We start from the raw sequence: 24918 nt of genomic DNA, 5'->3' as shown, positions 1-24918 counted from the left end.
GGTAAGGTAGTTTTAGACTTGCTTTGTTTATTCGCATGCTGCAATGGGAAGGCGTTCCAGTTATTTTTGGCAAATATTGTAGAAGCAGTAGAGGCTTTATGGAAATAAGTGATTTAATTCTTGACTTTTTCATATTTTGACTGTTTAAAGAAAAGTAGTTTTTGAAAATAAATCTCTTAAAGCATAAGCCACACGGTATCTGAATTGTTTGTACAGATCATGATTAGTCTTTGATCTATCTTTTTTAGTTTTCCTTAAAATGCGATCTCGAATTCTCGCCATTTTTTGGATTCTGCTGTTAATCCATGGTTTGGTTCTAGGTTTTGTTTCTTTTTAATTGGCAAATGTTTTTCAACCAAAGAAGTAACATCTTGAAGAAATTTGGATAGCTTCAGCACCAGACGAGCAATGTAAATAAATCAGATCAGTTTTTCCAAAGTCTTCAACAAATTTTCTTTCATCAAATCTTGAATAATCGTATTTCAGTATATTTGGTTTAGTACACAATAGCTTAACGTTTTTAAAAGAAGAAATTGATGGAAGCGGGTAAATATTCCAGGCAAAATATTCCCACAGGTAATGTTAATACTAACTAAGTTTGTGACTATATATTATCAATAATTGTAGCAGACCCAGCAATGATCACGTTGAACCCAGCAATGAGTGTATCTGCAGAAGAAAGATCATTTCAATGGATAAAAACCTGGCTTAGTTTGAAAATGAAACAAGCAAGATTCAATAACATTGCAATATTGATCTTTCATTTCATTTGTTGTTCGTTTTCTGGGTGTTTTATCCCCGATGCTATCCCAAATCTTCTCTGAATCAGAAGATTATAAATAAAGAAGGAAAGAACTAGGCATTTTTTTGAAAAGGGCTTTTTCTGACTTTCTGAAGAGTGTGGGCCTAAAATTTTTTGGTGCAAGCCCCGGAGCCCCCAGCATTTTATGTGGCTGGTGTGCGATCCATAGTTTCCATTTCCCAAGACAAGACTGAAACTTCTCAAGGACATTGCCCCAAAGGTGAAGACCTGGAGGAGTGTATACTAGTACCCGGACCTCTGCAGTTCGAAGGTCATTGAAATGGCGAAGTTGTGTTGCAAGTAAAGAAGAAGCTGCTGGATATTTAACGTCTTTGTTTGATCAAGCAGACCTTTAACTGTCATGATTAATATAAAGAACCCAACTATTTGCATCCTTTGCTTTTTGATAAATTACGCTTGAAGAAAATTTGATTTTAGCCAAAAAATATTCGAAAAGACATGCCTATGCCAACCGAGACGTCTGCAGCAGACCTTGTTGTGCTAAAATTTGAAAGTGCTGTCGGGCTAGTGCGATCGCTGCCACAGAAAGGTTAGTATGAATATTTACTCAAGTCGTTCTTTTGTTTCCCCAGAGGAAGGTTCAGTGATATCTTTTCTGCATTGTATAGTTCAGAAAAGAAGGCTAACTCAAAGATTTTCCCCTTCCTTTCCATCCATGGTGCATGCTATGTTGTGTATGGTTGTTTTAGACAATTCATAACTTTGATATTTGAGGAGCCTTAATCGTGCTTATTGCATTTTTCAACATTATTGATATGCTTGTCATTTGACTAAGTTTGTAATCATGTTATCACTAAAGTTTTTTAAAAGGTGTTAGTATTTGAATGAAATTAATTTGCTAGAGTCAGGGATAGAAAATTTGTTTTGCCAGTTATTAACAGTTGTCAATTAATCATCTTTTATACTTTTTCAGGGCCTTTTCAACCATCATATAGTGAGGCATCTAAGGTAAAGTCTAAGTCTTTTCTTCAATTTGTCTATTGTGATAAACTTGTAGATTAGGATCACAAATAAATACACTTAGAATTACTTAAAGCTATCATGTTCTGTAGATCCAAGCATGACAGAGCTGTGTATTCCGCATCAAGCACTATATGACATATAAAAGACTATGAAAACAGTAATTTTCATTAATAATAAACATATTTGTTGTTTACTTGGGATCTCATTGACTTTTCCTCCCAGAATGTCTGATACTCCATCCTGTATCAATGTTTACATTTCCTTACCCCAGTCTGTAGAGTGAGCACATGGACATGTAAAGTCCTTGTAGTGCTTCAAGCCAAAATTTAAAATTGCAAACTGACTTTGCTATAACACTTTTATGGGTAACTTCTTTTTTGCAATCTATATGCCTGGTAAAAAGAGGTTTACATGAGAAAAACATGACTAAATAACTGTGCACATGTGAGATCTTGCTTAGACCGACCATACAGTGCAGACCATAAAGGCATTAACTGCTATTTGATACAATTTTAGCCCTTAAAAGTGGCAGGTGCAATAAATTTTTAGAATTGGTAGAACTGTCTAGAAATATTCTAGTTCTGAAAATTGTGGCTCTATGTGCAGAATTTTCTGATTTGTATAGAAGTGCCTTAAAGTGATTAATTGCCCATCTCAAACGATCTAGGAGGGCACTGAGGCGCACATGGGTGATTGTCAGTCTCAAACGTCCAGGCCTGAACTAAGGTTGACCTTTAGTTATATGTTCTAAAGAAATTGTTACTTTTTTGGAAGGTTTATGGTTATTACAAGCAAGCAAAATTTGGACCATGCAAGGGATCTAGACCAGCTTTTTGGGATGTGGTCGGGAGAGCCAAATGGTGAGAGCAATTTTCATTGTTTTTGTAAATTTTTTTGTTACCCAGAAAATAAGTTGCATCTGGATTTTGTAATATCAGGATTCCACTGTAGATTACTTTTATGATTATTTCAGAAGTTTTTAATTTAAACCGCAATCCTGTCAAGTTGCTAAGCCTTTTGAAATAGCATGAAGTAATAGTAACAAAGAAAAAAATATTAAACTCATCTCAAAAACAAATCATTAAGAATTGTTGCTTTCAAAACAAAATAAGGCTTGTGATATTTTGCACTGGGGTATAATTGATAGCATGATGGTACCTGCGATATGTTTGTAGCTGAGGGACACTTTGTTAAAGAAGTGAAAATATCATGTTTATGAAGTATTTACATCCTGTAAAGCAAATATAATGGTATTGATTCATTTCTTATTCAACAGATGCTAGGTTAACAAATATTTCATTCTTTATATGTCTAGGGATGCTTGGAGTGTTCTTGGTGACATGCCTAAGGAAGAGGCAATGGAAAATTATGTAATTGAAATAAAAAAGGTAAATAAGTTTAAGGTTAAAAGGCAGAACCTTTCATATTTCAAGTGAATACATTTACTTCGTTTTTAATTCAGGAGGATTATGATACATATTTCATTTTATGTCAGCTGCAGTCATGTTGAAAAATGCCTTTAGTGCTACAAAACTTCAAATAGCACAAATAATCCAAAACATTGCATATTAAAGTACATTGTGTGTTACTTAAACTGAATATTAACTGTAAGTCAGTGGCCAGAAAAGAAGCAAAATTTTACATGCAAATGCAGGCCAGATTAGAATTTGAAAAGAAGGCTGCATACAATTGGTACCTTGTATGCTCACAACCACATTGATAGACTTGGTATTGAATTGAATGTTGTAGTTTCTCTTCTTTTCTTTGACTCTGAAGAAAATATGTTTTTTCTGTTTTTAGGCTCAACTGTAAAAAATTAATGCTTTTTCCTGAGCAATTCAGTGAAGAGTGGTGTTTCAGAATATTTTTAGAATATTGTGTTTTTAGTTTTCTTTTGAACAAATTTTGTAAGCATGCATGCTTGCTTTATATTGTAGCATTTTGAGAAACTTACAGAAATGGAGGAGTTTCAAGAGACTCAGAAAAAGTTTTCAGATGCAATTATTCCATTTTGTGAATTTACTGGTCTTGAAATGCCTGCTGCCATTGCTGAGATAAAAATATATGAAAAGAAAATGGAAGAAAAAAAGAAGTTAAAAGATAAGACACATTTTAATGGCAAGATCAATGGTCAGGTTTTAGATAAAGCAGGCAGAAATGGTAGTGCATTAGTTGAGATAAACGGTTCTAATGTAAAGTTGGTCCAGATGGATGAAAATTGTTCACAGAATGGAAATGAAGAACACAAGGATTCTCAAGATATGGACTCTACTTTTGACAGCAATCAAGTTTCATTTGCCAATAGAACCATAGACAGCAATGAAATGGGTGATTCGCCTCAAGGCAAGCATAGAATAAATTGCTAATATTTTGTTTGGTAATAATTAGCTTCTTTAGGTAACAGTTCAATTTCCTAGTTAGGTTTTAAAGGTCTTTGTTTTAAAAGGTATTTGTCAAAATTGTCCTGGCAGATTGTCCTGATTGTCCTGGCAGATATAAACATTTTAGAAGATAGTTAGAAGACTTGAAATTATACAATGTGATTGGCTCACATATATTTTATTCAATTGTCTTTAAGGGAATGAAAGTAATAACTGTTACTTTACATCTAACAAAGTGGAGAATCACTTAATATCTAGACATATCGTAATATCTTAATTTTAAGTTCTTGGCAGTAACGTTTTTATTAGCCCAATTACCAATTGCAATAGTGAACTTACATTCATGACAGAAGTTGACAAAAAAAGGTAAAGCATGTTGCAAATAAAATAAATTTTCATGTTGTAAATGCCATCAAACATTTTTCTTTATTACCAGCAGTGCAAATGCAAATTTCATCATATGTTGATGCAGAAAGCAGTGATGATGATGTTTATTGCGATTCAGTCAATCCAGATGAGGTATGTTGATAAATTATATCCCTCTACTCTTTTATTATGTTTTCTATTTTTGTTCAGTACTCTTCTTACTATTAATCAGAAACTTCATGAATTACCTTATTTTCTATTTATGTTACTGGGCTATCTGAGAACCCTGTCCCATAGAAAATATTTCTAAAGTATTCCCTGTCCTATTAAAATATAAACATAACCAGAACATGATTTTTCTAAGAAAACTATGTGAAAATTTTCAAATTTCTGCTCCTAAAGACCCTGTCCTATAAAAATTTTCTTTATTTTGATATCCTATTCAAAAATTTTATGGGAAAAAGATGCCCTGCTCCATAGCACATGTCAGGTGAAGTTTGGGAGTGCCACCCCTCCCAGAGACTTGAGTTACATTTGAGAGTCTGTTATGAAGTAATTCCGTATTTGGGTATTTTCGTATTTTAGAATAACTTTATTTATACTTTTTTCAGAACAATAATATATCTGAAATATTTATGACATTATTTTAAGGACCGTATGTGAAGTAAAGTCAAGAATTTTGTTGAAATTCTTTCTTGACCATAAAATTCATTATTTGAATGCTCTAAGCTTCAAATGATTTTACCGGTAGTTAAAAAGGAAAAATATATTTTTATGGGTTTTTCCTGTTAGGTTACCACCTCAACAGTAAGCACAGTAAATGCCGTTGAAGAATCAGTTTTGGATGATTTTACTCAAGTTACTAGAGATAGTTCCTTACTGAAAACAGAATCTTCATGCGAAATTGACGATGTGAGCTTTGTTGGGAAAAATGTCCAAAGTACACCTATTGTGAAAATGAGACCTCTAGCTGTATTTGGTACAAATGGGAACCATATCGGTGAAAATCTTTCAGCTGGCAGCCATACTGATACGTCAACGCTTAGTTCACTATCAGCAGAGCAGGACGCCATTCACACCAATGAAATAAGAAAACCGATGTCTGGAAGACTTGAAGCAGAACTCAAACATGAATTCGAGTCGAAATTTCCTAGCCATAATCGAAGAAGCAAGTTGTCAAGGAGTGGCCATCGAGATTTCAAAGGTGCTGTTGTGGAATCGGAAAAGCAAGAGCAAGGAAGCCATAGACAAAGAGAATTGGTGATAGATGCAAGGGGAAGTAGCCAAACCGACCTCACCAAAAGTGAAAGAGGGAGTAGGCAATCAAGAGAGGAAACTGGCCACCAACAGTCTATTGGTAAAGCCTTACAATGTCGCTTGAAAAATGTGTTATTTTAAAGGTTGAAACAGAAAACCTAATGATTTTTCAGTGCCATAAAAGCGTGTATTACTAGTTCTGTGTCTTCTATCTAATGACAACTTAAGCCTCGATGTTTTTCAACCTGAAGTTCTTAAGAAAGAAAAATCTTATGATGGTAAAGAAGTGAATATTTTGTATTTTTTAAATGAATGTTTACCAACCATGTGTGTAATGATTCTCAGTAAACAGCCCTTTGGTGATAAAGAACTTCGTGAATTACGGAAACACCGATGTCATCTTTAAATTATGAAATATTTCCGGCGCTCATTCCTCATTTTGGGTCGTTTTCAGTTATCAAAAAGAATTTTTCTTGTTCTAGCGGAACCAGCCATGCCAGCAGGGGATCATATTCCTCGCAGACTAAGAAGAGCCAACGCAGATAGCAGCTCGGACTCTAGTGAAAGTGCACGGAGCTCGAGCACGTCAGGAGAAACGATTGGTGAACAAATTGTCAAGGCTTTAGGCCGGCTAGAGCATGATATGAGACTTGTCCTGATGAGGCTTGATTCAATCGAAAACAGAGTTACCTCGGTTACGGAAGCAGTGAGTTAATATGTTTGTTTACTATTTAGCTAATTCAACTAATCAAATCTAATTTTGCAGTATTATAATATGAGTCAGGTAGAATCAGGGAATCGAGAAAGAAGCTTCGAGAAAAAAGGGGATCGAGAAAAAATTTGGATAATGCTGTTGTGCCAAAAAATACTTATGAAAATAATATGGTTTGTTATTTGTTTTGCTATGCGTGAATGGAAGCTCATAACATAGCGTGCAATGTAGACACACAGAAATCTGTTCTTATTATATTTACCAAACATATGTAGGCTAAGGGCGCTTTTTATACACTGTAAGATCGATACTGAAATTAGCAAACAGGCTTGTGATACAGAAACCAGTGATGCAGAAATAATTGTGTGTCTGTCAAAGTCTAGAAAGGCGGATGCGTCTTATACACTGAACGATACGCAGACTTCAGTTTTACTGAGTTTTTTATATCCAATAAATGGTCTTGTACTCATGTCAATCGCAAAACAAAGCAGGAGACAGTATTTAGCTTCCCTGTTTTTCATGCATGGATTATTTTATTTGATCGTGCCTAAACTGTTGCACAAAAACTAGAAATAAGTACCTTGTCATAAACTTCATTTTTAAAATTATTTGTATCGGTTGCAGGTAAATCGTAGGCCTTGGTGGGCTTCTTATCTTCCGTCTCGCCGTTTCATGTTCTTATTCCTATGGCCTTTCATCGTCAATATCGTGTTCTTATATTTAAGAAGGTGAATTTTTTCATATTACCTATCTGCATTAGCCACAGTCGGTTTTTATTCAAATCGATGTGCAAAATATCTGCAGAATCTCGTTCCTTATCTGAAGCTAAGCCCATCTATCAAACTTTGTTTATCAGCAATGCCAATGTTACGTTTACACAGTTGGGCCTAAGTTCACTTACGGATAATTCTATAAATCCGATTCGATGACACGAATAAACTTAAACAAAGTGCGCCTTCCACTGGAATGTAGATCACGCGTTTAGGCTTGGCCCGTTTTTGGAGTGCATCCTGTTCAGGGCACTAGAACCTGTGCCATTTTATCAAATCGATGTCGCCCATAGGTGCAATTTTTTAGTCCATGGATTAGAATCTATTTCACTTGAGAGCGTTGACATTGGCTTTTTTTCGGCCAAATAAACCACGGTTAAAGAACAGTTAAGTGCCAAGAATAGATCTTGAAACCCCCACACCAAAAAAGTGAATCATTTAAAGTCATATCATTTTTTTAATGTACGGACATCGTTGTGGATGCAACACAAGTTTGTGCTTTCCCACGTCCTAGCTTAATAACGCGTCAATGCATAAAAACGAATTATTTTCTTACACACCTTGATAATTTTAAGAGAGAAAACGCCTAGCCCAGGCACCCTCGACGCTAACTTGCTAACTTGGCGACCAGGACTATGTTGACCCAATAAATATCTGGGCACAAGGCTAGTTCAAAATTACATTCTGCTCCCTCTCCGAGTATATCTTTAAATAAATTATCACCGTGACTGAAAACATTCTTGTTGTAATTGTCTTATTTTCTTTGGCATATATTGTCAGTCATTTTCGTAAAAGTGATTTACAGAGTTACTCTGCGGTTAACTTATGAAAGCATGTTTTGTTGTTGTAGGAGACGGAAAAAGTGAACAGAGTAAAAAAAGTCACATACATTTAGGCCTTGTGCCTTTTGGAAGATCATCCCATCGAAAGCTTTCATGGTTTGCAAAGTAGGTGAATTGATGAGGCCGATGAGACAGGAACATAAGGTACGCTTTTAACCTGTGGTCAGAAGCAGAGTCCCAATTGTGTGAAATGACGTATCATTGACGAATTTAAATTTCTGTTTAAGTTAATGGTTCTTGTTGAAGCTTAGAAATCCAACGGCAACTTGATGTAATGTTATCAATATTTACAATGTAAAAAGCCATAGATAATTGTTGAATAGATTGTCAGAAACGAACTACAGATTATGTATAAACGTACGAGATGTGACGTGATATGAAAGCATATTGCTTTGAGCCTAGAGACCACTTGCTGATACCTTATAGATTTACATGGTTTTCAGATACAGAATGAGACACATTGACCGACATTTGTCCAAATTGATTGTTAAATTGCAAACATTTTACATCTACCAGGCAGTACTAAGATATTTTAGAAGATTTTATTTACCTGTTATTACCTATGCATTTCGCTGTTTTGTGTTTCGTTGAAATCATTATTTTGTTTTCTTTGGTGGAAATTGTTATTATTTGGAGCATATAAAAGGCATAATTGGACGCATTTTTTCATTTGGATTGTTTTTTAGACTGGAAGAAACTATTTGAGATAATGTTGAATGTAGAATTTAACTATAGGTCATACGGAACGGTCCTGAGAGAAAGAAAAGAACAGTTCTTACTAACCCTCTTATACTTTGAAAAGCAAATTTAGTTCTCAATCTTTGTGTAGAATTAACATGACACAAATATGATTTTAAATGTCTCTTTCTCTTTGTCACATACTGACGCAGTCTTGCTGGAAAAACTGCCTTATTCGTTTCACACAGTCCCTGGAGAGCGGGCATCTTTCTATTAGCTCCTCCTCAGAGAAACAAGCGATATTCGCGATGTTCTGGCATCCGTCAAGAAGCACCAGCGATTCTAAGTTGAAACCGTTAATGGAAAACACAGAGCTGCTGCAGCAATACCCAGGAATAGTTCGATCAGTATTGCTGCTAAGATGTTGCATTTGCTTTCGCTTGCACTACATACGTATCCTAAATTAAAGACCAACAGCACAACTAAAGAAAAAACTCACAATTTAGAAATAATGGCGGATCCTACAGGTACCAAGAAGCAGGCTCGAAATCATTTGGGCCTAGATGAAAACCCCTGGAAATTTAGATTTGCCGAGATTTGTAGGCTGTTTGAATGCTTTATACAGTTCCAGCGTACATCAGGATATTCTTTGATATTCACGAATCATTACAAGAAGCCAGGATATTTGTAAACCTGCTCGTTCTATTCGGTTTAAAAGCTTGATGTTTTCTCTATTCGATTCAACAAACTGCTGACCATTTTTAAACATTTACAAAAGATTGACGTGAAGATAGCGCCATTTATTAAGTTAAAAAGCGCAGAAGCGCATCTTCATAAACGATACCTGAAATGGAGAGGTTAAGCTGTATCTTCTCGGTCTTGTATGGTAACAGACACGAGACATAGTCTTGGTCTCATTTCTCGATAACTGAGACGACGTTGAAGTTTCGTACTTTTAGAGATTTTAGATTGAAATCTTATTTGATATTTTAGAGTTCATACTACGATTTATAGAATTGAAAACCTCAGATTAATGAAAACTTTAAAAAGAAAGGATACGATGACTTGTTATGCCAAGGTTTTCTTCTAAAATTGACTGGGTCATTTCTTCTCCTAAATTTCCATTGAGTAGACTGGTGTAGGCATCATTCGCATCATTGTTCTGTCAATGAGCAGAGGATCATGGGTAATTTTTTTTTTACTATCAGGTAGTATAAAGAGGGTAAAGATGATATTTCAGACCAGGTTGGACAACGTGCAAAACTTTTTAGTTCTTAATTAAGAGCGCTCTAACCGTGAAATGTAACATCTGGTACGAGAGGGACATTTGGAACTTTCATATCAAGTAAACTTGGGTAACTAAAGTTCGTTATAGGCTGTATATGTTTGACTGAATGCTGGTTCTACGAGCCTCGACTATGCATGGGGTAAATGTTTCGCCCGCCATTTGGAAGTGTTCCTTATTAACCAGATTCACTGACATGGTTCACTGTAAAACATAAAAGTCAGACACCCATGATATTAATACAGGTGGGAGAATACAAAATTTGTTTTTGCCAGGAGCCCACAGGAAAACTCCCATTTACCTTCCCCTAGATGTTTTGAAAGAATGGCGTTTGTTAGCGGAAACAATCTGCACCAACTGACTGATCTTCACAGAAATCTTTTTAGAGATCATCTGCGCTGCTATCATTCTCCACCAAAATGAATATAACGGCACAGAGGCTCTTTCATATGCTCAACTTTGAATGACAAATGTTTAAAATATGACCCATCAGACATACCAATGTTGACGCTTTCTCCAACATTCTAATGCACTGTTTTGCACTTGCAACGGGGTATATTACCAGCGGCGACTTCCAAAATCTGCAATGTGTGGAAAATTTCTCAAAACTCTTCATGACATACATATTTAAAAAAACTTCATTTTAATTCTAATTTTGATAATTTCTTTTCTTCATCAATTGGATCCGCAGCTCTCTCCGAATATCCATGTTTTTTAAAAACATCTAAAGTTAATTTCGTAACATAGTTATTTTGAGCAGAAGTGAAGCTAAAGAAATACTGCAAGGGACGTGAAGATCCCCAGATTTGCTGACAAAAATTTCGTTTATACCACCTTATGGCCAAAGGTGTGACTGTTGGCATTAATACAAAATTGCTAAACTGCTTCCGATAAATTTTCAGCCAGTTGAGAATGCATGTGCAAAATGGAATACATAATATGCATAAATTTGTTTATTGCATTTATTTTATCTTTATTTTATCTTTTATACTTTGGAGAAATAAATCATGGGCTCCGACAAAGGTTGAAAAGTGGGTGGGCCAAGGGAAAATTTAACACCCACGACAAAAGATTTTGAAAAAAACTCTATTGTTTTGCAAAAAAGTGGGGGGGGGGCAAGGCTCCCCCGGCCTCCCTTCGTCGGCGGCCCTGTAAATAATAATCTTAGAATCTAGAAATCTGCCGAAACGCCGCAAGTTGGCAACTTTAGCTACACCTTTGGTCTTTAGTTCAACCTTGCATGTTTATGTTTCGCCCTTTCAACGTTAATGCATTTTGCAAGACAGGAACAAGAAACGAAAGAGTCTTTCATTAACAGTTATTTTGTTAACTGGGGTTTGGTAAAGCAGCCAATTTTGGAATCTGCCTAGATGTTGTTATGAAATATGGAACTGAATATGTTATTCATCCTTGATGTAAATGAAGCCTGTGGCCAGAATCATTCAAAGATGTCAACAAACAAGTCAGCATATGTTTAAACACGCATTTTTTCTAAGGTACCGCCCATAAAGAACTAGGCCCTAAAGTGACCTAAAAAATTAAGAATCCATTTTACTAATCACCCTTAACCTCGAGAAACTGCTCGAAACTTCAATTTTTAAAGATAATTAATAAAGTTGATTATTTTCCACGATAAAGCCCCTATTTCCTGTTCAGTGGAAATTGATAAACAGAAAGAAGAGCTCCTTTTGTGACTTATTAGGCGTTCTATTTCATACTATATTTTATAACATTTTTGTTAATCTAAAAAGTAGCGATTTAACGATTGTTAGTTAAGAAACCTCCATGAAAATTCAGAAACTTATTACTAAATATGAGCTTAGTTTCTGATAAAAACGCTTGCAGTCTTGTCGATATTCTTTAACACAGTTTGCAAGTTTCTGGCCGTTTCAAAAAGGATTAATTGGTTGTAACGGCATTTACGGAATGATAGTTGAACGGTTAAAGGCAATACCCCCTAGCAAGATAGAATCGTATTTCTTCATGTCAAGTTGTCACAGGTTACAGCTTTGTCAATACGAGCCTGAACACAGTGAAGCAAACCAGTAAACAGAAATCGCTGTAAAAATGGTAGTTTGTTTACCAACCTATGCTGCAATTCTTTGAAAATATTGAATTCATCTTCTGTCGTCATTTTGGTCAACAGCAGCAAATGGCAATTGCGGTGTATGCTGCTGAATTTCTCGATTCTGTGAGAAGATAGATGTTCAGTTTTTTAACAGTAGAAAGGCTATAGAATGACGTAATGAATAGTGATGAAGTAGCAATACCAGTCAGTACCAGGAGATACGGGCCAAATGCTATTGTACAAGGGTCGAATAATTACTGGTCTTCTGTAATTACTGGTCTTCTTTAATTAGATACTGGTCTTCTATAATTACTAGATGCAAAGGGTGTGTCTGTACTTCGTGAGGGTGTAGCTTGTAGATCCATTTGTTTAGGCGTGACTAAACTGTAATACTATTCTGGTAGCAAATCAGCAAAAGCCAATAATGTTGATCAAGGCTCGATCATATTATGCTGCGTCACACAAAAGGGATGGTTATTTTCAATCTAGAACTGGTTTAGTTGCATTTGATGGAGGTTTCGTGCATCCACAGTTATGCAATTAAGGGAATCGGATGCAAATGTCAGTTACCTTTGTATGGTATCTTCGTTCAAAGTTTTGTCTCCTTTCGACGGCCACTTTCTTGCTAGCTCAGAAATAGACACAACCAAATACGCGATTGACTTGACGGGAAGTATCACGGAGTCTCTTTCTGTGCTTTGCGTCACTAAGCAATATTTGAAATTGATGCACAGAATTTGAACATTACCAACAGTCATATATTCAAACTAAAATTCATTTAGATCATTTTTATTAAATTTTTTCATAATGTGAAATTGCATCTAATAGTTGCCTTAGTTGTTTGAAGAAAACTTTAAAAACAGCACACATGCTAAAATGAAACCATCTAAAAAACTGAATGAAGTAAAATCAACTTAGCATCTTGAATCGGAAAAATAAATTTTTTACAACTGGAAACCTCTTTTATTTATGTCGGTAAAATGTATGTATATACGTCCGTATAATAGAACAAAACACCGTTTAAAAATTATGCTCATGTGCGTTTTCAGTTTAATATCTACTCGAGAAAAAGGGGAAATTCATAGCAATTGTACATTCGGAAAATTCAATGATTGCATGCTTAGGCCATCTTGAAATACTCACCCTTGATTCTGAAACATCTTCTCGTCTGCAGTAACCGGTGGATTTCTCCATTTGCTAGAGAGGCATTCAAAATTACGACCATCGGTCTACGTGTATCTTTTGGGTTGCTCTCCATTTCATTTACTGACAAAATGGATAATAGTTATTAACTCTAAAACCCTCAAAAACTACGACATTTCTTTTTTCCCGCCAATATCATCAATCCAAACGAGGCTGGTAGGCAAACATACGCTTCAAATATAATTTTAAATATGCTAAAGAATATTTAGTCTAATAGCTACACTTCAGAAAATGAAGCAAAACAATATGATTGGGTTTATATCAGGATATTCTAAATAAATGCCAGTAACTTTCTTTAGGTAACTTGACTCGGGAACTGCCCTCAAAGTTGCTTTAAAATATATTTATAAGGTTTTAGCCCTTAGAGAATTTATCCAGCCCCAGCCCTAGTTGCTTGTTAACTGTTATTTGTCAAGAAAAGTGAAACGTGCCGGATAATGATTAATTCTATCCATTTATGTTCTTATTTTATCATCTTAAACAATGCTTTTTAGATTTCATATATTTAATGTTCTGCGGTGAGGCATTGTCCCTTGTCTCAAATTTTAACTAGCATCTTAATAATTTAAGAACTGCCCAATTGGCTCACAACTGTCTAGCACAATTGAAGAAGTACTTGCCCAATCAAGAAACAAGCTACACGAATATATAAAAGACTTTAAGGCAGGGGCGGATGCAGAAAAAAATCTGACATTCGCAAAGTTTCGACCACGCCTATATGACCACGCCCAAAAAAAATCAGTCAAATTTTACTATAGTCTCAGAATCGAAGTTTTCCACTTAAAGATGTATTTTTCCTTATATTAAGTTTTAGGATTAGGAAACAGAAAATGTTGAGGCTCAAAGGTTGAGAAATTAAAGGATAAATATTAAGAATAACAGCCAGGTCTGGATTTCATTGACAATTTGGTATTTTACTTATTGAGTGAACAAGAAAAGAGATCTCTGGAAAAATTTTGAGAAACACTCATCAAGTTTTTGTTGTGTTGGCATGTTTTGTTTCCTACATGGCTTTTGTGATGGAAAAACAGCAGCAAAGATTTGAAATGTCCTCTTAATAATGATTTAATGGCAAGTCTAGGCACAGAACCACAAATTGTCAAGAACAAAGAGGATGAGCTAGAATAAGGGTATATTATATGTGTGTATCACCCCTTCTCAGGGAGAAAAACTCATGAAAAACATTTTATGTCACTCACTTAAAAAACAGCCATTTACAGAAAGGAATCTTAGTTCTATTTATACAATGATATTATTTAACAATCAAATACTGTGTTTAGTGTAGAAATTTTCAATGCAATATCCACCCAAATGTTTGACTTCAACACCAAATACCTTACGGGCTCAGAGCTTTTCTGTTATTTATTTTGTGCATTCACCTTTCTATCTAAACTGCTGTGTGATGTGCCTTAAACATGGCCAAAAATACCAGTTAGGTCAATACACATCATACAATTTTAGTATTTTCAGGTGTTGGTAAAACAGCAAATGTAACAGAATTTAAAACAATTCATTGTCTTTCCATAACAAGAACATCATAAATATATATTATATACAAATTTTAAATGTACATCAAACAAAGTCAGTAATGGCATAAGAAATAAGGCAAACATGGTAACTTTTACTATATGGATTTATATAAAGATATTTACTTGGCAGAACCAACTTGCTGTGAATTTCTTATTAATAATGTAGTAATTCCCCCATTAGGATCATTCCATTGATTGCACTTATTTACTACCCATATTTACATTTATTTACACACACAATAACATAGAAAAGAAAACTGTCAGTCACTTGCAAATTCATAAACAAAAATTAATGAATCTTAAGGGTATTTCAGAACCAAAAGTTTCAAATGGTATACTCTTATAGTGTGGAAACCACAAATAATTTTACTAGTTTTAGAGGTTAAACTCATGAAAAGGGTTACCATATTTATGGCATGACCAGAAAAATAAAATCAAAATACTATTACAATTTCTCATTTACAAATATGGCAGTCTAGATTTTTCCAAAACTGACAGCATAAAATTAACAAGAAAAGAATACGCCGTAGAAAATGCAATATCTTATTCAAAAACAAATCCCCAGCACAGTCAAACTATTTACAGGTTTGTGATAATAACAACATCTATCAAAAAAAATATCTAGAACTCTAAAATTCAGCATATTCAAATTCATCAAGATATTTATAGAACAGCATCATTCGTCAGAATGCTACATCATCATTATCAAGATATACCTGACTTGAACCCTAAAAGTTCTGATTGACAGCCTGCATAAAAATGGCTATTTACCTTAAAAAGCATCACGTATTCTTCAAAATATTATTTGAGTCTGAATCTCTGTCTAAATAACGTCCTCCATCATGAAAATGAAAACATAGGCAAAATTTTGGTTCAACAATTTTAGGTCCAACTGAACTGTCCTCGCATATTGCCATCTATCAAATTCCATCCATCAACCAAAATCTTCGACAAACTTTGAACATCTTCATAAGAAATCCGCTGATTCAAATTAAAAATCATCTTATATTTGACTCCTTTCACTCACTCTGAAGTACAATTGCTGCTCTTCTGCAAGCAAATATCTTCACAGCTTTCCAACAACACTCATGGCCGTTGATGTGGAAACGAGGTTTCAATCTGCTCACTTTCCAAGGTTCTCTCCCTCGACTGGCTACCGAACATAGTTCGCATCTACCTTCGCCACATTCGCAAAAAAATTTCCCATATACATTTCCTATTGGTTTTCAGATGGCTAAATAACATAGCTTGACTGACATTCGCACAAATTTTTGGCATACATTTTTCAGTACTACTTCATTTGCGCACGCATGCCTAATATATTATAATTCCATTCGACATTCGCATCAAACCTTATTGGTGCTCTGTGAATTTATGCGTAAAAGGGGGAGCCCTCTTTCGAATATATCATCTCTAAATCACGAAAACGAGGGAATAAAACCTAAAAAGTAAACAACAAGGTGACATCATAGCAACTAGGGCAGGAAACAAAACTTTTATTTCTTGTATTCTGTGGACCTTTTTTTTATTATCTGGCCATTTCTAGTACAATTTTCACAATGCTAAAATGTATTAACAGACAATTACAAAAAGACATGTGGAAATCTGACATTCGCCAGTGCGAATGTTGCGAATGTCTGGATCCGCCCCTGCTTTAAGGGCCTCTCCAGCCAAATTTTGCACTTGCATTTTATTGGCTAATCTAAAGGAGTTGAACTTGCTGATCACGAATTCGTTTTTTGTTTTTCGATATTTTTTACAGTTTGTTAGATATAAGCTCTTGCATTTCGATAATTGAATTGTATTAACCGACAAAATGTTTTCAGTTTGGTGACATTGTGACGCAATTTTAATGTCACAGTGTATTTCGTTAGTCTCGCCTCAAACCGAATCGAACGACGGCGATTCGCAAACTGAACACTGCAAGTGATGGTACTCTCAGTTCTGTTCCACCGGCTTTTAGTTTGAGCATTTCAGACAGTGGCGTACCCAGGGCTGCAGCAGGGGGGGGGGGTCTGAGGCCTAGCCCCAAATTTTTTTGACCACCCCCTTCAAACATTCGCAAATGCAGGGAAATGCCCTTTTTGCAAAATTTTCCCCCGTTATTTGATTCATTTCAGCTATGGTAAATAGCAAAGTATTTTACAATTGTTATTGACACAAGCATACAGTATACTACCCCCCCCCCCTCCCAATGAGTTTTACATCGTTTTTGGACAAATCTCGAGGACCATATTTTAAAAAAGTGGCGGGGGTCCAGACCCCCCTATTCCCCCCTTGGGTACGCCACTGATTTCAGAAACCAATTTTGAAGCCTTTAGATGTTCATCGTTTCTGGAGAACAACATGAGTATCAATTTCGATTAATTATACCTATACGCCAGGGAAGAGATGGAACAGGAAGCCATAGCTTTGTGGTCAAAACAAAGTCGTGACACAGCATGGACACATTCCGACCCACAAACTTAGAATGATTGTAAACATTTAATATTTTTCGATCCTAAAAAGCTCCTGCTGTAGATTTAGATGCAGTTATCAACGTGTCACCATGACTTCTTCACGATTCGGTGGAAGAAATACAAAATTCATGGCGAACGAGAGCCGCACATTGTGACGTCAGAATGTCACAAAACTGATTCGGCTTTTGTCGTTTTTTCTCAGAAAGGTGCAACTTTAAAGCCTTATAACTTCTAAACTAATTGGAATTTCGCTAAAACAACGGCTTTGCCATAATACACGCACCAGATGCTAACTTTTTAGTCAATAAAAAAAAATTTTTTTTGGCTGGAGAGGCCCTTTAAGAACCACATATAGATTTGAAAAAGGAAGCGCTCTATTTGAAAAGAAAAGGCGTGAACAGAAAAACCAAAACAAAGACCAAGTGCACAGCTAAAGAAAAAACTCAGTATTTAGAAACTCCACAGCAAATTAATAAAGATCACAGCAAATTCAAAGACCTCAAGGCAAAAGAAAAGGTCATGGCAAACTAGAAAGTCCCTATTCAATGGCCCTTATGAAAATAGTGTCCCAGCACTCTGAAATCCGACCCTTTCTCTTTATTCCCTCTTTCTTTTCTCTCTCTATTCCAAATGCGAACCAAATGAGTGAAATGTGAAATTCACTCTATTGAATGGCAAGTCATGAAAATCTCGTACACTTCTTGTAGATATCAAGTTGCTTTATCAGAAAATCCCTGGAGGTATTTTCATTTTCGCTCAAGTCTCGTGCGCTATTTACATGACCCGTTTGCTTGTCCGTAGAATGCTTTGTTATTTGTAGTGCAGCTACCTTGCTAAAATGGTCAATGGAGTCCAGTCCAAGAAGTGTTCACTTGAGAGTTAGAAATTGTTAAATGATTACGTCAAAACAATGGAAGCAATGAGTTCTTTTTGTAAATTTTCTTTCGGGCTTGGACGCGTTAATGAAGGTCATAATCCACTGAGTGTGCTTAATACAATAATAATTCCTTCCGCTGCCTGTATAATTTGCTGCATTAAGATATTTAGGCCATTCAAAAAATTCTAAATATGAGACTGCTACCCGCCCAGATATGTGCACAGGGCTGATGAGAAGTATCGTATCAAAAATTATAAATTTGTTTTTATACAAGCAAAAAAAAGGGATTTGAGATTATATTAATAATTCAACTTTTTCAATATACTTGTGTAAATATAATTTTTTCGTATTTAACCTTTAAGCTAATACAGGGGTCTTGTCAGCTTCTTTAAGCTTTCAGAATTTAAACCTGCTATATTTATGAATAATAAATGTATGTTTGTATTTGAATACTTAGCTACATTGAATTATATATTTAAATTCTATAAAATCAGGCCAGTGAACTAGCTAGCAAATTTATAATTTCTATTGCATGTGAGAAATGTTCTTATAAAAGTATCATGAAACAATAATCTATTGCAAAATTTCTAGAAAATACCTATATGTTGCTACTAGTTTGAAATAATACAGCTCTGTGGATTTGCAAACTTTATATAGATATGACCAAATTATCTATAAAATTTTGATAATTTTTAAAATAGTCTCCTTTGTAAAATTTTTAATACAAAAACAGAATAATGTGTTGATGTCTTTGTGGTAACTCTTGCAGGGAAAAAAGGGGCAAGTTATCACTCCCCCAAAGCCAGTAGCTAGATAACAGGACACATGCAATCTCCAACCTTCATCCAGCATTTTTTGCAAGATCCTTTCTGCTGATCTATAAAAGAGTTTGTTACCTTTTTATGCCTAGAATAATAAGGTTGACAGGGATAAATACTAACATACCAGTGCAATTTACTTTAGAGTCATATTATGACATAAAATTATCAAAGAAATCATTGCCTTGGACACTCAGGGGCATTCAGAGTATTGATTTGAAATTTAGGGGTGAAAGGGCAACCATTGTTTCTATAGCAAACAGCATCTAAGGATATTAATTTGAATTTAAATGATATAGGTAGGCCATGCTTATATGAATCAATGCTAGAGCAGCAAAGGTAAATTTAAAAAATATAAACAATCAGGGCCTAAGAAATTTCTACAGATCCACACTTTTTATAAAAATTGGGCGTGGTACTTTGCTGGGATTGGCATCATGGGGGTGGCAAATATAGAAACTGCCAATACAGTGCAAATAGCATGCTCAAATTGGGCAAATTCTTTTAATTAATGAAGTACAAGTAGCAAAAGCTGATTCTTTACAATATATGGATTGGGTTAATAAGAAAATTAACTACATATAGCGATGTCTTAATATGTGAGCAAAAAGTTATCGAAAGGAAACTCTTTTAGATGGTTTGTTCGGATCTCTGTAAAAAGATATTTTTTATTTCCTTTCACCTTCAAAAACTCCCTTAAATCAGCCTTACTTGCCAGACTTTGGTGTTTTTTGGTAAAAGGAGCCATCTTTGCAGCTTTTCTCGGAACTCGAAACTTGCGAGATCAAGCATATTTAATGCAATATTTATCTATTTGTTAGGTTTTTCTGGAGCTTTGCTGCTTTCGCCACCTGCCTCCATCTTGTTGTAGGTGGGAATCAGCCTCTCTACATCGACAGGATTAGGGTTTGCTGCGAGAATCCGAGCCATTGTCTCGTCTTGTAGAATTCCTCTGAGAACAAGTCTCAAATCTCTGCGATCTTGTTCGTTTATTTCTCAAAATTTAATGCATGATTGAATGAAATATTTTGTCCGGGACAAAAGCTGGGTGAAGCTTTCTCAAGTCTCTTTTACTTATGAAAAGTTCTTAACTGCACTATGCACATCAAATTCTTTGCCATCAAATCTGTTCTTCAAAAAGTTTTGATACTATAAACGTAAACCTCGTTACAGATGGCAAATAAATTCTTCTCTCACTGATGTATAATTGTGCTTGTTTCTTCTTTTCTCTTTTCGCCCAGCTTGAAAGCATGACCTTTACCCCCATCTTGTTTGTAATGCAGAAACCACGCACCAGATCTCAATTTTGGAATTACGCCAAATTTGTCATAAGATTGTGCTAGATTTACAAAAATTATGCTAGATTTCAAAGCAAGGCAACCCTGCTCGAGAAAGAGGTTAGTGCATGCTCAGAACACAGAATAGGCTATTTCCTATTCTGTGCTCAGAATATCAAAAGTGGCCAGAGTTGCAATTTGGCCTTTTTGACAACCCAATGTACTCATTCTTCATACACAAAAAGGCAATTTAGATTCATGGCTTGATGGCCAAATTTCTCCATTTTGGCAGTTTCTCAAAACCCCTTAGCCGAAGATCCGCCACAAATTGACTTGGCCGAAGAAGCAAAATTTGGCTGAATTCTGGTCGCATGTTTAAAAAAGCAACGAAAATGCAAAGGAAACAAAATTTTTTTTGCACAGATAATATTCAAAACTTTTAAAATAATTTCAAAATTGTAAATGATGAATGATGAAACAAAGTTAAAGAGTACAGTTTTTGATAAAAGCAAGTGAAAACTTTTGTAACCCACAAAGCAAATTTTGATTACGATATCTCTCCCAATAATTAGCAAAAATTTAGCTTTTTTGCATACTGCGTTTGGCTGGCTGCATTTGGCTGCCAACCAATACAAACACAAAACCGAGTTAGATAAAATACAAATTTATCTTTGATCACACAAGATAAAGCACCATCAAAAAGAACAAAAACGTGTTCCCAGCAGAACTGCTACTAATGCGTTCGTTAGCGTAAATTTTCAAAACATTTTCTAATCTATTATTGCAAAAAAGTTAAGGGGGACCTTAGTCCCTTCCATGCAACATTCCCAATTGAATATTCCTCCCAGCTACCACCGAGAGGCTAATTATCGTTCAGCTGATGTAGCCTTGAGATGAATCTTTCCAATGCTTCTCCAATTGAATTGTTTAATTTTCAAAACACCTTAGTTGAATTGCTTTCTAACTTTTTCTGAAATCTACTGAAAGATATCACGTAAACCCTAAAATACATTACGGGCAGGAGATCATAATCTTGACAAATATGTGTCAAATAAATTGAATGTTAATTGCCAAGAAAATAATTGAAACAAAAGATATAAAAAAATCAGATACAAATGATCATCTTGAATAAGTCATGCTGTATGGAATTAAAGAGCCGTTACCTGAAACTGTTAAGTGGTAATTAATTTTGTTGAAGACAATGCAACCCCCGTCACTCAGGGGCCGGTTAAAATACTTGAAGGGACATGTTAACACTTCTGTGCTGCTACACGTGTGTGTTGCTCAAGAAACAAACTCAGTAGGGAACAAAACGTGAAAGGTCCGAGGCTGTCAATTGAATAACACCTAACAATAAACAACGAGTTTGCATTCAACTCAGAATGGAAGGGAGCTCGCCAAGAAACCTGAAGTATTTAACAGACATTGAGGAAAGAATGGATTCAGATGAAGAAACTAAACGCCTCTTAGAGGCAGACCAAGATAGCATCAATTATACCGGAGGACGGTACAAAACAGTTGGTCCTACAACGATTGGATTGGAGAGAAGCGACGAGGAGAGAGACAAGTTGGCCGCTAGAAGAAAGATTTCCAACAGAATCAACGAACTGAACAACCAGTCGGGTTTTGCTAAATTTCGCTCTGCCTCACTTAGTATTTCCATGCTTGCAAAGCCATCAGATGATCGAAATGCTTCAGCGTGGCTTGCAGGCTGGAATGTTAGCAATTTGATTCAAGGCACTGGCATACTCGGTATACCATTCGCAGTGCATCAAGGCGGTTGGGCTGCAGTCGCATCGATTTTCCTCGTGGCGGCGTTATGTTGCTACACTGGGAAACTGTTGGTAAGTTGTTTGTACGAAGAGTCAAAGAAAACAGGTATAAAAAGGCGTTTGCGAGTGAATTACCCCGAAGTTGGGGAGACTGTTTACAAAAAACTAGGTTTCCGTTTGGTATCGATTGTGCAAGTGGTCGAGATGTTTGGAGGCGTGACAATGTACATCGTTTTGCTTGGCACTGTTCTAGGCGAGCTACTTCAAGCCAAGACGGGTTTAGGAACATATGAATGGGCAGCTATCAGTTGTTTGGTAGCCTTACCTTCACTTTTTATCAAACGAATGTCGATTATATCCTGGCTGAGTTTACTTGCCGTGTTTGCTTTGATGTGCTCAATTTTAGTTATGGTTGCATTTACAATTATGAAGTATGACTCGTGGAAGTTGTCAAACATCCCCCAGTTCAACCCCACAACATTTCCAATTGGGTTTGGCATCGTCGTCTTCAGTTACTGTGCACACGCTGTGTTCCCAAGCATCGAATCAAGTATGAAAAAACCAGAGAAATTTAACAACATGATGAACTGGGCATTTGTGTTTGCAGCTGTGGTAAAAGCAGTTCTTGGCGTGTTCATGGTATTGGCATTTGGCAACGAGACCAAGGAAGTTGCAACAGTGAACCTGCTTGAAAATGCTGGTTTCAGTATCACTGCCAATGCACTTGTGATTACCAATGTCATGCTTGCTATACCCCTGGCAATGTTTGTGGTCAGTTTGTCATTTGATGATGGATTTTTGATGTACTTTCCTTATTTGAACACTGATTCCAAGTACCACTGGATTTGGCTTGTGATCACCAGACCAATGCTTCTTTGTGCTGCTCTCTTTGTTGCCTTAATTGTTCCACATTTTGGTCTCTTAATGGGATTTGTTGGCAGTTTTACTGGTACATGCTTATGCTTCATCTTTCCCTGCCTTTTCCATTTGAAGTTGAGATGGCATAAGCTTAGCAAAGCTATAATAGCATTAGACATATGTGTTATGGTATTTGGAGTAATAGCTGGAGGATTTGGTCTGTTCTTCTCGGCAAAAGCATTGGTTGAAACCTTTGAATTCGGCTCATAACCTCAACTAATTAAAACTCTACTACCTGTTTGAAGGTAGACAGCGACTTATCAAGGATTTGCCTTTAAAACCACATAAAAATGGACTCTTTACCTACTTGACAGTAAGAGTGTAACTTGAAGGAATCTTTAAGGGGGTACCAGAACCTGCAAACCCAGACAACGAATTGGATTAAACTAGTGACTCATACTAAAATTTGGAAAATCCAATATTCAAAACCTAAAACCCCACATGTTTTCCAAAAGAAACACAAAACACTGTGACTAAAATTCTCTCTCATCTTTAGTTTTCATCCCAGCTAGTCCCTGATATTGTCTGAATAAACCATTGGAAATTGTTCTACAAATCAGCTTTGGTCTAATGAAGTTCATTTTTTCATAAAAATACAAAATGTTGTTAACACTGCCAATATAGTCATTTCTATTTAAATATGAATCATCTACCTAGGTAGTAGTTATTCCAGGAGGTTCAAATTTGGTTCTAATTATGGAAGCATGTTTTGTTATTAGCTTAGAAGTGGAAAATGCGTCATAGGTGAAAGCATCCTGAGCTCAATTACAGCTCTTCATATTCTTGAAGCAAATCAGTTTTGATTTCTATCAATAAATATCATTAATCTTGTTAAGATTTTTACTCTTATTTTATTTATTCTTTTAAATTTAAATTTTAACCTTTTTTCTTGGAATCATAACATTTAGAGGGTCTTTGAAATCTTATTAATATCGAACATATACATAAGTGATACTTTGGTTAATTTAAAAGTCTTATGAGGACAATTTACACTAACTTGTATGAGAAATAGATTTTCTGATGATTTTAAACCATCATGTATGGTCTTGATTAACAAATTTTGAAAGCATGGTTTTATTAGTTTTATATATTAGCTATTCTCAAATAAATAGAATTGAACTAAGTTTGGGATTATTTCATGTTTGTCAACTCTCATAACTTCTTTATCATGGAAGTGGTTCAAATTGCCTTCCCTATCAGTACAGCTTATCTATGTGTCTAGAAATTGGCCAAAATGCAAATGTTTATCTATTTTAAAAGATTTGTCACTTACAGTAGACATTTTTCAAAATCTTCCTGTCAATTGATATCTAGTAACATTCAAAAAATGCACTTTTATATCCGATTATGGGCATTTACAAAATCTATCTTGGTGAAGTAACAAATTGATGCTATGGCATTTCATCTTTCAAATGTTGTAAAAATATTAATAGAAAAATGGAGTTTTCAATGAATGTACTACGGGATAACATCCTTCAAATTTGCCTTGAATCATTCAAATGATTGCTACATTTGACACTATAAAAAGACACAGATGGCAACAAAGGCCACATCCCATAGATCAATGAAAATATTTTTTGACTTTGACTTCCTATGATTTTGATATTGATTTCAAAATATATTAACACTCAACTATTATCATCAAAATAGCCATATCATTAAAAATAAACTTAATCGAAAATCAATTCCGCAACAACTCCAAATAATAGTTTTGCTATTTCTCATAGACACACACTGCTTTAACTGTTTTGTTTGAAATTCTAATCAAATACCAAACACAAAATTGCTTCATCCAATGTTAATCCAGCTCATTTTAGTTTTATGAAGGGTGCCACTCTGAAAACCTTTTTTAGCAATGATAAATAATAATATTCCAAAACCAGATCCAACCTCCAAGCTTGGCTTTCGCTGAGCACTTCT

The 24918-nt window shown here is 35.3% G+C and overlaps 3 protein-coding genes across 3 annotated transcripts; 2 read left to right on the top strand and 1 right to left on the bottom strand.

Moving 5' to 3' along the window:
- The first annotated feature begins 1055 nt into the window (after positions 1–1055).
- Positions 1056–8958, top strand: LOC135682163 (uncharacterized). Its single transcript, XM_065196923.2, has 10 exons — positions 1056–1352; positions 1737–1771; positions 2561–2646; positions 3102–3174; positions 3724–4129; positions 4604–4686; positions 5326–5890; positions 6273–6496; positions 7127–7230; positions 8123–8958. The coding sequence occupies exons 1-10, from the start codon at positions 1262–1264 to the stop codon at positions 8136–8138; spliced, it is 1683 nt and encodes a 560-aa protein (XP_065052995.2). The 5' UTR covers positions 1056–1261; the 3' UTR covers positions 8139–8958.
- A 30-nt stretch (positions 8959–8988) lies between these two features.
- Positions 8989–21161, bottom strand: LOC135682167 (protein SPO16 homolog). Its single transcript, XM_065196929.2, has 6 exons — positions 13289–21161; positions 12716–12851; positions 12165–12266; positions 10577–10658; positions 9852–9954; positions 8989–9134 (listed from the first exon to the last, which is right to left on the bottom strand). The coding sequence occupies exons 1-6, from the start codon at positions 13401–13403 to the stop codon at positions 8989–8991; spliced, it is 684 nt and encodes a 227-aa protein (XP_065053001.1). The 5' UTR covers positions 13404–21161.
- A 387-nt stretch (positions 21162–21548) lies between these two features.
- Positions 21549–24912, top strand: LOC135682164 (vesicular inhibitory amino acid transporter). The gene has a single exon (XM_065196925.2). The coding sequence runs from the start codon at positions 21691–21693 to the stop codon at positions 23206–23208; it is 1518 nt and encodes a 505-aa protein (XP_065052997.1). The 5' UTR covers positions 21549–21690; the 3' UTR covers positions 23209–24912.
- The last annotated feature ends 6 nt before the right edge of the window (positions 24913–24918 follow it).

The sequence above is a fragment of the Rhopilema esculentum genome, chromosome 16 (assembly GCF_057945365.1).
Source record: "Rhopilema esculentum isolate cy_ngs chromosome 16, ASM5794536v1, whole genome shotgun sequence".
NCBI classification, from domain to species: Eukaryota; Metazoa; Cnidaria; class Scyphozoa; order Rhizostomeae; family Rhizostomatidae; genus Rhopilema; species Rhopilema esculentum.
Note: the sequence above shows the minus strand (reverse complement) of the source record. Positions and strands in the feature narration are given on the sequence as shown.

Coding starts and splice junctions, on each gene's coding strand:
- LOC135682167 (XM_065196929.2), bottom strand. CDS start 13,403: ATGGAGAGCAACCCAAAAGATACACGTAGACCGATGGTCGTAATTTTG. Junction 12,852..13,288: donor AAGATGTTTCAGAATCAAGG/GTGAGTATTTCA, acceptor AATATTGCTTAG/TGACGCAAAGCACAGAAAGA. Junction 9,135..9,851: donor CCTTGGCATAACAAGTCATC/GTATCCTTTCTT, acceptor GTTTCAACTTAG/AATCGCTGGTGCTTCTTGAC.
- LOC135682164 (XM_065196925.2), top strand. CDS start 21,691: ATGGAAGGGAGCTCGCCAAGAAACCTGAAGTATTTAACAGACATTGAG.
- LOC135682163 (XM_065196923.2), top strand. CDS start 1,262: ATGCCTATGCCAACCGAGACGTCTGCAGCAGACCTTGTTGTGCTAAAA. Junction 1,772..2,560: donor CATATAGTGAGGCATCTAAG/GTAAAGTCTAAG, acceptor CTTTTTTGGAAG/GTTTATGGTTATTACAAGCA. Junction 4,130..4,603: donor AATGGGTGATTCGCCTCAAG/GCAAGCATAGAA, acceptor CTTTATTACCAG/CAGTGCAAATGCAAATTTCA.